General features: G+C 34.6%; 1 protein-coding gene across 1 annotated transcript; it reads right to left on the reverse strand.

Moving 5' to 3' along the window:
• Positions 1 to 1,556: 1,556 nt before the first annotated feature.
• LOC306902975 (adhesion G-protein coupled receptor G7-like) lies at positions 1,557 to 7,367 on the reverse strand (the record flags this gene model as incomplete). Its single annotated transcript, XM_079471895.1, has 12 exons — positions 1,557 to 2,255; positions 2,424 to 2,583; positions 2,761 to 2,919; positions 2,996 to 3,077; positions 3,165 to 3,493; positions 3,763 to 3,875; positions 4,014 to 4,166; positions 5,251 to 5,411; positions 5,518 to 5,637; positions 6,254 to 6,396; positions 6,592 to 6,683; positions 7,347 to 7,367. 12 exons carry the CDS (start codon positions 7,365 to 7,367, stop codon positions 2,157 to 2,159), a joined length of 1,632 nt encoding a protein of 543 aa, XP_079328021.1. The 3' UTR covers positions 1,557 to 2,156.
• Between the last annotated feature and the right edge of the window lie 5,535 nt (positions 7,368 to 12,902).

Raw genomic sequence — 12,902 nt, forward strand, 5'->3', positions numbered from 1 at the left:
GCTTTAATGCCAAAAGCTGTTAAAAAAATCTATTAAAGCAAAAAAGTATCGCAGCAAACCTTTATTGTTTATTGTATTAGCTTTGTAAGTGAGACTGTACGAGATTGCATTTGTTAACATTGATTAATGCATTAGCTAATATGTTCACTAAAGAATAGATCATAACGAATTTTTTAAGCTCATTTCAGCATTCACTAATACATTTTTTAAAACATTGTGTATGTGAACATTGCTTAATGCAAAATGAACAGACACAAACAACAGTATTGGAATTAACCTACATTTAAAAAGATTAATAAATCACTAAAAACGATATTGCTCATTGTTGGCTCATGGTTATTAACTATAATGTTAACAAATACAACTGTATTGTACATTTATACAGAGATTTACAATACCATCTGGTGTACAATAATGCAGTTCCAGGCAAGTTTTTTGTACAGTATCAGATGGATTCTATACAACTTACTCAAATGAGTTTACGGCATTGTCTGAACAGTAGTCTGTTGTGTGGTTGTCAAATTAGGCTACGTAACTGTGTTCGTGTGAACTTGGAAAACACGCAATAATGCAAAATGGGTACGCTGTGGACATACTATGGTAATATGCAAATAACTCACAAGTCACACCAACAGACTAATAAGAGAATTGAAAAATATATGAACAAGTACTACGGTGTACTACATACCAATGAACCAATAAAACAACTCACCCTCATAAAAGTAATAATATTATCTCAATCATTATAAAATAATACATTTATAATATAAATAAACATCCATGGTACTATCATTGTATTCATTCATTCGTATAATATTTTTTTACATTTTCAAAAATGAATCTTACCCAAGGTAAACATCAAGAACATACAGATGTCCATTGCAAACACGATGGATAATATCCAACTGGTACAAGCCGAACAACTACTAAACAACTGAACGATTGTTCTCTCTGTCTGCTTTATATAGTGGGCAGTACATCAATGGAGGAAATATCACATTTACAAACATAACAGGCGGAAAACCACAATTTTTCATTTTGTATACCATTGATATTAGTCAATCTACAATAAGGTAACCTTTATAAAGCATTTATAAATGTGTTCATTAATGATTAATGAGTAATTCACAAATGCATTATAAAGCAGTTATAAGTGCTTGAATAAACGGGGGATTCTCACGAAATGCCTGCCAAATAGTGAGCAGGTATAAAAAAACAACATTACACACAGTCTGACAGCCTTTATTGCAAACAACATCAAGATAATAATAAATCTGCTTTCAAGTCAAATAAATAATGAATAAATACATGCAAATTAAATTTGGCAGGTATTTCGTTAGAATCCCACTTTTTATTCATGCAGTTATAACTGCTTCATAATGCATTTGTAAATGACTTACTAATCATTAATGAACACATTTATAAATGGTTTGTAAAGGTTACCTTAATGTAAAGTGTTACCAGAAATGGTTTTTCAATAACAATACAAAGAAATATTTAATAACTAATAAATAAAGTTTTATTGTTTACTTAGCCTCATGTCAGTCCAAACTAATATGCATGTGGAATATGTTGTCTGATGCAAACTTCAGAATGTTAACACAGACATCTTTATTACGAAATCAGTATTGTGGTGATGATTAATGTCAAGCTCAGATAAGTAACAAATAATAATCATGATAAAGAGTTGTTTCCTTCGCATTGTTCCTATAATCGCTGCGAATCATTTACCTATTATCTGTTTTAAAGATTATGAGAAGACAGAGTAAACATTTCTCTGTGGATATCATGCTATACCTAACAAAATTATAATTTGACAAGAGTGTTATTGTATTGTTAAAAAAATAAACATATTTGGAATATATGGAAAACATGTTGATGATGAAGAAGAAAAGGGCATTTACTCTGTGCTTTACAACTGCTTAACTACCACTAAATAAAGGGAAATAAGGGCAAAATGCTGGCAAAAAAACAGCTTGAGATACTTTGTAAGAAAACTGTTATTTTACACAATTGTACTGTTTTTTAAATATGGTTAAACCCCTATCAGAAAAACATCACAAACCTGTTATTTTACAGTATTTTGATATCTTATACAGTTTAGGCCAATTTCTGTGTGTGATCCCTGTCTTATGTCTCCAGAAACAGAACTGTTTTCAAGGAACCATCTTTGATTCAGTCTTTAAATCCGTATTATAGCGAGCTTTCTTCTGGAGAAATGGCTTTAGTGTGAAGAAAATAAAAATCTGAACTCCCTTTAAAAGACCAAAAAGAATAGTCAAGACACACAAACATGGACAGTAAAATAATAGCACCATCTCCATCAGCTATTATCACATATATCTCTGTTGTATTGTATTTTATTGCCGTTAATGTAAACATTAAAAGTGTTTAAAAGTATAAATAAAAATGCATTAACATACCTGTGTTGTGTTGCAGAGACAGAAGAGCGCACTCAGAATGATGTAAAGAGTTTTATCGTGAGTGATAAGCACAACGTATCCAATGACCCAAGACAAACCGAGTACCACAGCCAGAGAGAAACTACTCAGAATCTTCTTCTTTAAAGGAGTCGTCCGTGAACTTAATACACAAAATGCTGTTAGTTACCACAGATGACTTAGCTTGTAAAATAAGCATTTAGTTTTTCTACCGTAACAGACTATAGAAAATCGGAATATTTATAATATATAATATTGTTAACTGGACATGTTTCGTTTATGATACAGCATCTTTACGCTTGTTTTTCGTTACACTTACCTCTTTAGGTTTGGCTTTGCACAGCAGATGGTGAGAGAGAAGTAGACCAGAACTGCGATGTTAAAACTGAGCATGACCGCAAGAGGGAGCAAGAAGCCCCACAACATGGGCCGCTTGGGATCAAACCTCCCCTCCTTATCCAGAGACGCCAGCCAACAACTGCAGCAGACAAAACGGATGAAATCGTTTTTTTTAAATGGTTGAATTGAAGAGAATGACTGTATAGTCCACTTACAATTCTTCTTGTCTATAGCCTAAAGGGTCTTTGAAGCTGTAAGTGGTGCCCAGTGAGATGCCAACAAGAAGAGCAGGCAGACCTAAGACATGAAATGAAAAACTTAAGTTGAGAGGATCTCAATGATTCTCGGTCAAGTTGACACACTTAAGAGTTAAATGTAACCTACCCCAGCCGGCTGAAATTGCAAAGGGAAGGAAACCCGCTGGGGGACCATTTAAGGCATTTCTAATGAGGAAGAACACGTGAGCGGCATACATGATGTTCCAGGTAAAGGTGGCGAGCAGGAAGTATTGAAGCAGAGCTGTGACTGGTGTACATGGACCATCATCCACCTCCTGATAGAAATCTGAAGCAGGAACCACGTTCTTCAATGATTTTGACTGATTCTTGTACTGGACGGGATTGTTGACTCCAAACATGAAGATCAGGTAGAAGACCGTCATGCACACACAGATGTTTACTAAGAGCACGGTGGAATTGGTTCCTCTTGATTTCCTATCGAGAAAGTGGGTCATGTACATTTAAATAACTATTGTTATTATTCCATTTAAAAGCTAGCTTTAGGGGTTTACAAAACATCTTTACTTTCAAAAAGTACAGTATTAGACATGGGATCAGGGCGATAGCATGCTATTCAGATAGAAGTCAATATAAGATCATTTTCATCTCTGCTTGAACTTTTGCTTTAAGGGTTTTCCTTTAAATTACGAGTTGAATGAATAAAAAATGTCTCGTAAACTTGAATTGGCATTATCTGTACATACCTGGTCTGAATTTGATAAAGTACAGTGAGCACCAATCCCACAAGAGACATACTGCATCCGAGAATGCTAATCCAGTTTAACGCCTCAGAATATTGATAATCTGCTTTGAAGCTCTGCAGGAAACATTAATGAAGTTTTGAGTTTTGCATTTATTTTTCTCCATCTAATAGTGGCTTGTAGAACTGGTCAGTCCAAGTCTCAGAAAGTATTTGTTATTTGCAGGGAGGTAGATGAGTAGATGATAAACTAACCGTTAGAACTGCAAAGTTGGTGGTGTGGTTGCATTTACACTCAATGTCTCCAGAGGGAGTCAGTATTTTATGGCATCCCTCTGTGCTCCAGTCTCTCTCAGTGTAGTCCCAAAACACACATGCAGAGCTCTGAGGCGTTACGCCAGATAAGTTCTGAAAATACAGTTTAAAACAAAAGACAGTGAGTGCGTCCGAAATCGCCTACTGCCATACTATATAGTAGGTGAAAATGATTATCAGTCATGAATAGTATGTCCGAAACCTCAATATACAAAAAACAGTAGGTGAGAAATACCCAGATGGTCCACTACTTCCGCCGAGATTCGAGAGTGTGTATCGGATGGACACTTATCTATCCCATGATGCCACGGGAGCTGATTAACGGTCAAATTTCAAAAGTAAATAAAATAAATATAGTGGTAAACTTTAAGGCAGACGTCCATTAAATTGTGCCGATAAATGAATTTCTCGTGACTACATTATGTTTTTATCAAGGCTCACGTGTAGGTTGTTGTTAATTCGTCATATGGCATACGGGTCACATGACCATAAAACATGGCGGATGCCGTATGTCCGAAATATATTCATACTACATACTACTGTTTCAAAGGCTGATAGGTAGGAAATGCAGTACGTACTTTCACGGTGTGCGATTTCGGACGCAGCTACAGTCTTTATGTGTCTACACTTAAACAAACATTTGTGTGCTTTGTTTGATACAGAAAGATGGGAATGGGACATATGCACAAGGTACGATGACGTACTTCCGCTAAAATCTTAGCCAGCTAGGTCACTTCCGCTCTCATAGCACTAAGGGACTTTTCACCAAGTAATAGCGATGCGTTTAGTAAGAAAACTCTCAAATTTCGGCGAACCATCAGCACTACGGGTGAGCATTGTTAAGTGCCTCAGTGATCATGCCTCTAGTAAGTGCAAAAGTTCAATTGGCTTTTTTTGATATTTGTTGATCTATCTTGAAATGGATAGCCTGTAGTGCCTCTCCTTTATGGTTGTCGATGTATGGCGAAGTGTTTGAATAATTACGTTGTTGATCGTAATCCTATGTGTATCCTGAAGCACAACGCAATCGTTCCCTATGGGGCCGGATGTAACAGCCTGGCCAAGATTTTAGCAGAAGTACGTCATCGACCCGTGTGTCTATACCCTATTGTCTTTTGATTAAAGTCACTGCTAGATATCATAAAGACATGTGACAGTGGTCCATGTGGTCATTTACCTTTGGCATGATGTTGAATTGGATATGATCAAGCATTTGTTTGTCCGTGAGACTGGCTGACACCACTCTTCTCTTGGTGCCTATTTGCATATTAAAGCTTTTCGACTTGAAAAAGTTATCATTTTTATACATCACCACTCCAATACCTACATTTTGGTTCTCTACAGAGAGAAAAAGAGGCAGGTGTATTAAAACCAGTGTTTCTTAGTTATGTCCTTGAGATGGTTTTCAAAATAACTGCAAGAACAACAGAAGAATTTATGATACCCCAGTTTTCCTGAGCATCTTTTTGCAGGTGAAGAGTTAACTGGATCTCAGCGGGATATCCTGAAGTGGATCTTGTGTTAGCAGCTTCTGTGCCCAGACCTAAAAACGTCCCTGGAAGTCCTAGAGAAATGCAACATATACAATATAATATTCATTGTACTGTATTTGCAAAAGAGTTTCTGTAAAAACGTCTTTCTAACATCAACAATTATAAAGAGGCAGATGTACACTTTAAATACTCTAAAAAAAGATGACTTTTCATCCCACACTGTAAAATTACTGTAATTTTATGGAATGTTACAGTTTTATTTCACAAACTTGTCACATATTTTTGAAATGCGGTAAAAATGTGAAATTACCGAAATACACTGTACATTTACATGAGTGTAAAATAACATGTAAATATCATAACATAAATGTTATTTTATGTTTTTTTGTTGGTGCCCCAGCTGACGGAATAATGCCAGGGGTTTTTAAAGTTTTTTAATTGCATGCATGTTGGTTAAATTTGTAGACAGAACCAACCTTCTGTATGAATGAACCTATGCTCATTTGTTTGAACCCGATCATGGCTTAAAACAACCCATTATGTATTACCCACTGGTTCGTTCTGTCCATATAACAACCATGAGTTGAAATCAACCCAACATCACCATCTCTTGCAGAATCTTGGAATTTTTTAAAACTAAAAGAGAACAACCTTAAAATATAAATTTCTTAGACTATGTAGACTGACCTGTTGGTGTGTAGAATTGCACTTGTGGCGTCCCGCTCGGCACTTTAATGTATTGTATTTCCAGGTTTGGCTGCACCAGGCCACCAGATGTCGTATCGTTCATACTCATGCCCAAAGCAAAATCCTCCAAAGTCTTAGTAAGACTGTAAATATAAAATGCAAAGGTGAAAACACATTTTTCTATCCTGACTAAAATTAGTTACTGCTTGAGTTATTCTCCCTCACAAAACACAGACATGGCAATGTGTGTTTTGTGTCACAGTTCTGCAGTTACAATTGTTAAACAATTGTTTATTAACACATTTTCATTTGGGTCATGGGTGTTTGTATGTAAATACTTCTCAATAGCTGTGTAAGAGTCTTCAGAGTATTGGTTATGAGCAGCGTCCATCAGTTGACTAATGGTGGTCACCACTGCCAATGCAATCGTCTACACAATAAAAATAAAAATTTAAATTGTAAGATTATATATATATATTGTTACATTTTTTTTTACAATCCGTGCGAAGGAAAACTTTAGGAGGAACATATTTATGTTGACAAGCATATTAAAGGGGAGGTCTGATGGAATTTCACTTCTTGAAACTTTCTTAGTGAGTAGTATTGTTGCAACCTTCAAAGTTCACAGAAAAACTATATATTTTCTTTAATACAAATCACATTTTAAAGATTACAATCAACAGCTCCATGGGACCACAACAAGCTACTTCCTGCTGCAGAAGTCACATCATGACAGCCAAATTTTACATAAACCCTGCCTCCTGAAAAACAGATAGGGTAATGGGCCTTACACTCTAAGAGTATATTTAGGTATGTTTGCGTTTTTTAAAAGTTTTAGGTACACACGACAGCGTTATCAAAATGATCTGCATTCACATGGGTCTGGGAAAACACATAATAACTATGTATTATGCATGCCAGGCTTGCGCACATCCGCATACACTGTTTTAATCTATAAGTGCTTTTAGTACACTTTGTCGGCATGTATGTGTGTTTATAGTAGTGATAAATACTATGTGTTTGCTGGTTGTAGTGGTGCACTAAAACTACTTTAGCTGAAGAAATTATTATAATTATGTCAAGTGGCACAAACATGCAGCATGGAGGCCGCCATTAGTATTTGGGGAATAGTTGCGCATGCCTAGACTGAATGCGCAATAAGCATGTGTGTAACGTCTATGTGTGTAACAAAGTGCCACTATTTGTGATCCCTGGCAACTATGACATTTATTTTACATTTGTTCATTGGTACTAAAATGATATACAGTACTTCTATGGTATAATTCAGTAAAATTAATAATTTCTTGCCTTATTTAACAGATTGGAGGACAACAGTCTGCGGGCAATAGTAGCAGCTGAGGTGATGTTCTCGTGGGTTAGTTGTTCTGGTTTGGATGTAAGCATCTGTACACTGGAAGCAATGAACCAGTTCTTGTCCACAGTGGTGCCAGATGCCTAAATAAAACAAACAAAATGTGAAAATCAAGCTAAGAGCTTTGTGGATACCTGTATCTAACTCATTTCTTAAAATGGTAATAATAATAATAATAATAGGGAATGAGTTGTGGCTAGAAGGGATAAAGCTAAGGCCCAAAATCTTGCCAGGCGAGCGCTGTTTTCAAATGAATTCTACCCTTAAACCTAAAATATTGCAGTATACCTTCTAGCCCTAGCCGAAGGAATGATGACTTACATTGACTATGTCTTGAAGGTTCTCCAGTGTCCAGACACAGTTAAGTCGAAGTTCACCAAAAGAGCGAGTTGAATTCAAACAGACAGCTGATACCATCGGGAGACTATCTAAACAACACAGAGAAACACAACAGGGATTAAAAAGGTTTATGTACATTTGTGTTATATGTAAAAAACTGAAGAACATTAGATACCATTGATTGTTCCTTGAGGACATGTCTGTGTTGAATAAGTAAGTTGACCAACGACAGAAAGTGGAAATGTGAAACCATTTACTGTTTCCGCTTGACAGAAATGACCTGCAACAATTTGATAAATTGTTTAGAATTTTCTTGAAAGAAATACACATTAATAAGCAAGCAATGACCTGTATATGAGTCGTTCTTAAAAAGATGAACCACACGACACATCAAAAATATTCATTATCTCGAAAGTTTCTCTAGAACATCAATGGGATTAAAGAGAGAAAAACTGAAACATTTATCCAAAGCGATTTACAAAGAGTTCAGGGAGCGATGAAGCATTGCTTTAATGTTATTGTGAAATAATCTTACTTATATTACAGGTATCCCCAGTCCATTCATCAGGACAGAGACAGACACCAGTGTCTGACAAAACCCCTTCCAGGCACTGTAAGGTGGGCTGGGGTGCTGTTGAGGCCAGGTCGAGGGTGGTCACATTGGATGATGTCGATTGTGTAGTTGTAGCAGGTGACGGGCTGAGCAAATTGCTTTGTGTGGTTGACATGTTGGATAAATTAAGCACTGTGCTGGCCGTGATGTTAAACCATGTAGTATTTTGGCCCTCTGTCGTAACGGACTCATTTCCTACGTTAAATGTAGTGAGTGTTATGTTGTCTCCGTCGGTCGTAGCGGACCCATATTCTGTGTCTGTTGTGTTATAACTTGAGGTTGTCATAACCTGTGCTGATGTTGTTATAATATTATAGAGTGACATCGGATTTGAAAAAGCTGTTGAAAAAAAAGGATTTAGATCATTGCTGGGTTTATTAAACCGGCTGTGTGTACATTATCCAATTCATACTACATAGACGACTTCGCAAGATCTAAACACTGGTCCAGAGGCACTTCCATGGATGAATTTCTGAGTTTTTTTTAATTAAAAATTTCTGTGTATTGTTTTTAAAAATTTTAAATTCATAATGAAATCGTAAATAAATCGTTTATCGTTTAACGTTTTGTTTCAGTTATAAATGTTCTGATGGTTGTAGTGTTAAGTTTGTGGATTTTTTTGTGTCAGTATTATTTAGTCATAAAAAAAATTAAAGATCTAAAAGAAATCTGAGATTGATAACAAAATTATTTGCATTGCGTGAAATATTTGATATCTTTTCATTTTCTTTTCAAAAACGTTTCATCACGAAACTTTCGTGCACAAAGGAAAAATATGAAAGATTTGCACGCAATGCAAATCATCTTGTTATCAATCTCAGAGTTTTTTTGCGATCTTTTATTTTTTAAGTACAAAATAATTCGTTTTACTCTCAAACACAGAATTCTTGATTGCATAAAAAAGACACAAAACACACTCCATAGAAGTTCTTCTGGACCAGCGTTGATAACATCATCTGAAGTGGTCTATAAAATACACGATTAAACTGAACTGATTTTATTCATAATTATGGGTGGGCTACTGGGCTCATGGCACGAAACTCATACAAAATGCACATATTTTTTTAAATGGCAGTGACACATGCAAATTGCACGAACCCAGGACTATCCATTATATAAATAACCACCGATAATAATAAATGGCATGGACTTTTCAGCGCATGCAAAGTAGAGTGTTGTATTTCATATTAGGAGAATCTGTGCGGTTTAGGTACATTTAAAGGCTGTCAAAATGTGGAAAATTATATTTATTTGCATGCACCATCAAGAGCCCATTCAGTCTCTCCACAGGAATGGATAAATGGAATTTAAATAAAAGGGGACCTTTGTGAAATGAACATTTCTTGGATGTTTTTCACTATAAAGGACAGATGTTATCTATAAGCCATGTGTTCAGGTTAAAAATAATGAAAAACACCACTAATAGGCAGTACATAGTTCATTATTACTGATAAGAATTAACCATTAATTCCCCAAGTAACAGTAACTTTGTTTAACTAAAGGCTTCATGTAGTTACCGGAGGATTTTTCCTTTTTTTAAATGACAAGATTCTAGAAAATAAAATTAAAATAAATGGGTAAAATAGATAACAACCATAAAACAAAAACCATAACTCACATAATGTAAAACACACAATCTAGATTATACGGAAACATATATAATTGTTTTTTTCTAAAATATGAAGTTGATATAAATGTGGAATTATAATGATAGAAATATTGTATTCACCGATAAAAAAACGTTTTGCGATTCAAGGGTCTCTAGATCTGTAAAAGTAGAAACCTCTTCTCTAAATCTATTACACTATTAGACGGTTAACTTCTGCATGATCTATAATGTAACAATAACACACTTACCTGAAACAAATATGAGCAGCAACATATTCATCGTGTTCCTGTTAATGTTTGGTTCTCTTCTTAAGCATGTCTGTAATTGACTTATGTAGGAGGATCTCACATGTTTAGTTTGACAAATTTGCATTTCTAAAAATGTTTTTGCAAGAACCATACATGAAATGAAACGGATTATAGCCTTTGTCTCTATTTGGCTGGGAGTATTATTTATCTGGAATTTGACATGTATTTCACTATATACATCTATCTGGAACTATACAACAAAAATTGTCTACATTTTTTTAAGGTTTCCCCTTCAAAATGTAAATGTATTTGGTATTATTAGTGTTGCTAATAAGACAATTATCATTATATAGTATAGCTTAAAGTCGACAATACAAAAAATCTTAAAACAAAGGGGAATAAGTCATTTTTAAACCCCAGATGGTTTCATAATATCTACTAGATTTATAAAAAGAATCTTAATTCTGTAGCATTAATTCATCTTTGCCTATTTTTTCAGTATTACAACAATCTTTAATATAAACCTGATTCATGATTAAATTGTCCAAAATTGTTTTAAGTTTTAAAATGGCAATCCTAAAACTATACAAACAAATTATAAATCATTAAATAAATTAACAAAACTTGACAAGTAGTAGGAAAAAGTACAATGGCAGTCAAAAGTGCCCAGAACTGGTTGCTTTCTATTCTTCAAAATGTGACAGCCCTAATGTTATCCCTCATGTACCGTCCAATACTGTAGGTTAAAAACACTACTCCTAGCTTTTATGTGCACCTTTAAGAGAACTATTGAGAGAAAGCAACTCTCTTTTGATTAGAAGTGAGAGAAAATGTGCTTTTGGTTACCGCTAAATTTGTAAATACAGCGAAATTAAAAATATGGAATATTACTGAATTGCACGCATGTAAATTTGAAAGAACTTAAGATCGGGAATAAATAGCTGATGTTTTTTTATATTTATAACATATATTTATTTATTTTGCTTAGCCATCGTATTTAATTAAGCTATCGCAAGTCTCTACATGCCTCACTGAAATTGATTCTGTTGACTCAATAGCATTTTGCGGTAATACAAATGAATGCAAATGTAGAGTAGTATTATAATGATTCCCAACATGGCTGAGCTAGTTTCATGTCTCTCTTTGGTTTCAATGTTTTGAATTCAATGTATGTATCAATTTATATTTATTTGGTACTATAGAAGACATGCAATAAAAACTATAACAAAAGGTAAGTGTCATGCTGCTTATTTTACTGATGGTGACCAGCAGACTGAACTGTACAAAGTGATTCAGAATCTGCTGTATGAACTGTAATGCATTTGTATATTTGTGAGTAGGATTTATGTTGTGTTGTTGCCATATGTTACAAGCACTTAATGCGACAATCATTTACCTTTGACCTGATGTTGACTTCCAATTTGTAACGTTATATTGATGCAATTTTATTAAATAAATAACTCTGATGCTTTTATTTTATATTTAATACGTCTGTAAACAAAAGAACTAACCACGCCTGTTTTATTAACAAACAAACATAGTCGACAGCAAACATAGCTAAATGTTTTAAACTGCTCTAAGGCATTCATTCAGAACGTTGCAGGGAGAATAGAAGAGTTCAACTGTTTTAAACATTAACTATAAAATTATTAATAGGTTAATAAATTAATTAAATTACATGTAATTTTCAAACCTGAAGGGTTTAACCAGAGGCCCGTGGACCATTAGGGTTCTGTGTTCAGTAATAAACATTATTTGTAAGTGTAATGGCGCAACAAAAAACATTTTAAGTTCAAAATGTTTATCAATATTATTAATAAAGGTTATCATATTGTTTCACCAATAAAATGTATCTCTTAATTTAGGAGACCCTGAAATGGCTAATAGTTGGGGTGGACTTTATCCTGCCCAAAAATATTTTTCTGTAGACTGTTCGCTGAATGTACCTACCCTGTATGGATCTATAATGTAACAATAACACCCTGACCTAAAACCAACACGTGCAGCAACATATGCATCATGTTTCTGTTAATGATCCAAATCTGGGTCTCCACCTCAGCATGTATGTTATTAACTTATGTAGGAGGATCTCAAATGTCCTGTTTGACATATATATTTGCATTTCTTGGACATGGTAGGCAATGTTTTGCAACATGACAGAACCAGGTATGGCTAGGCAGGTCACATCATTTGCCTGTATTAAGCTGGTAGTATAGGCTGATGTCACTGTTTAATGTTAAATGTATAACTTATTTAATGTTAAAGAAATATCACTGAAGGCTAAATGCTGTATGTCCTGCTATTTGTAACTATACGTTAATCATCGTGCTCTTGTGTACTTTGGTGTTTTTAAATTTTGCATCAGTCAAGTTTCACCTTCAAAACTGTGAATGTTGACAGATAAAATGTCTCTTATACAATTGTATATATTAATAATATAAAATGATCTATTATTGGGGAACTGGTTC

This window comes from Barbatula barbatula (assembly GCF_947034865.1).
Source record: "Barbatula barbatula genome assembly, chromosome: 13".
In the NCBI taxonomy this organism is placed as follows: Eukaryota; Metazoa; Chordata; class Actinopteri; order Cypriniformes; family Nemacheilidae; genus Barbatula; species Barbatula barbatula.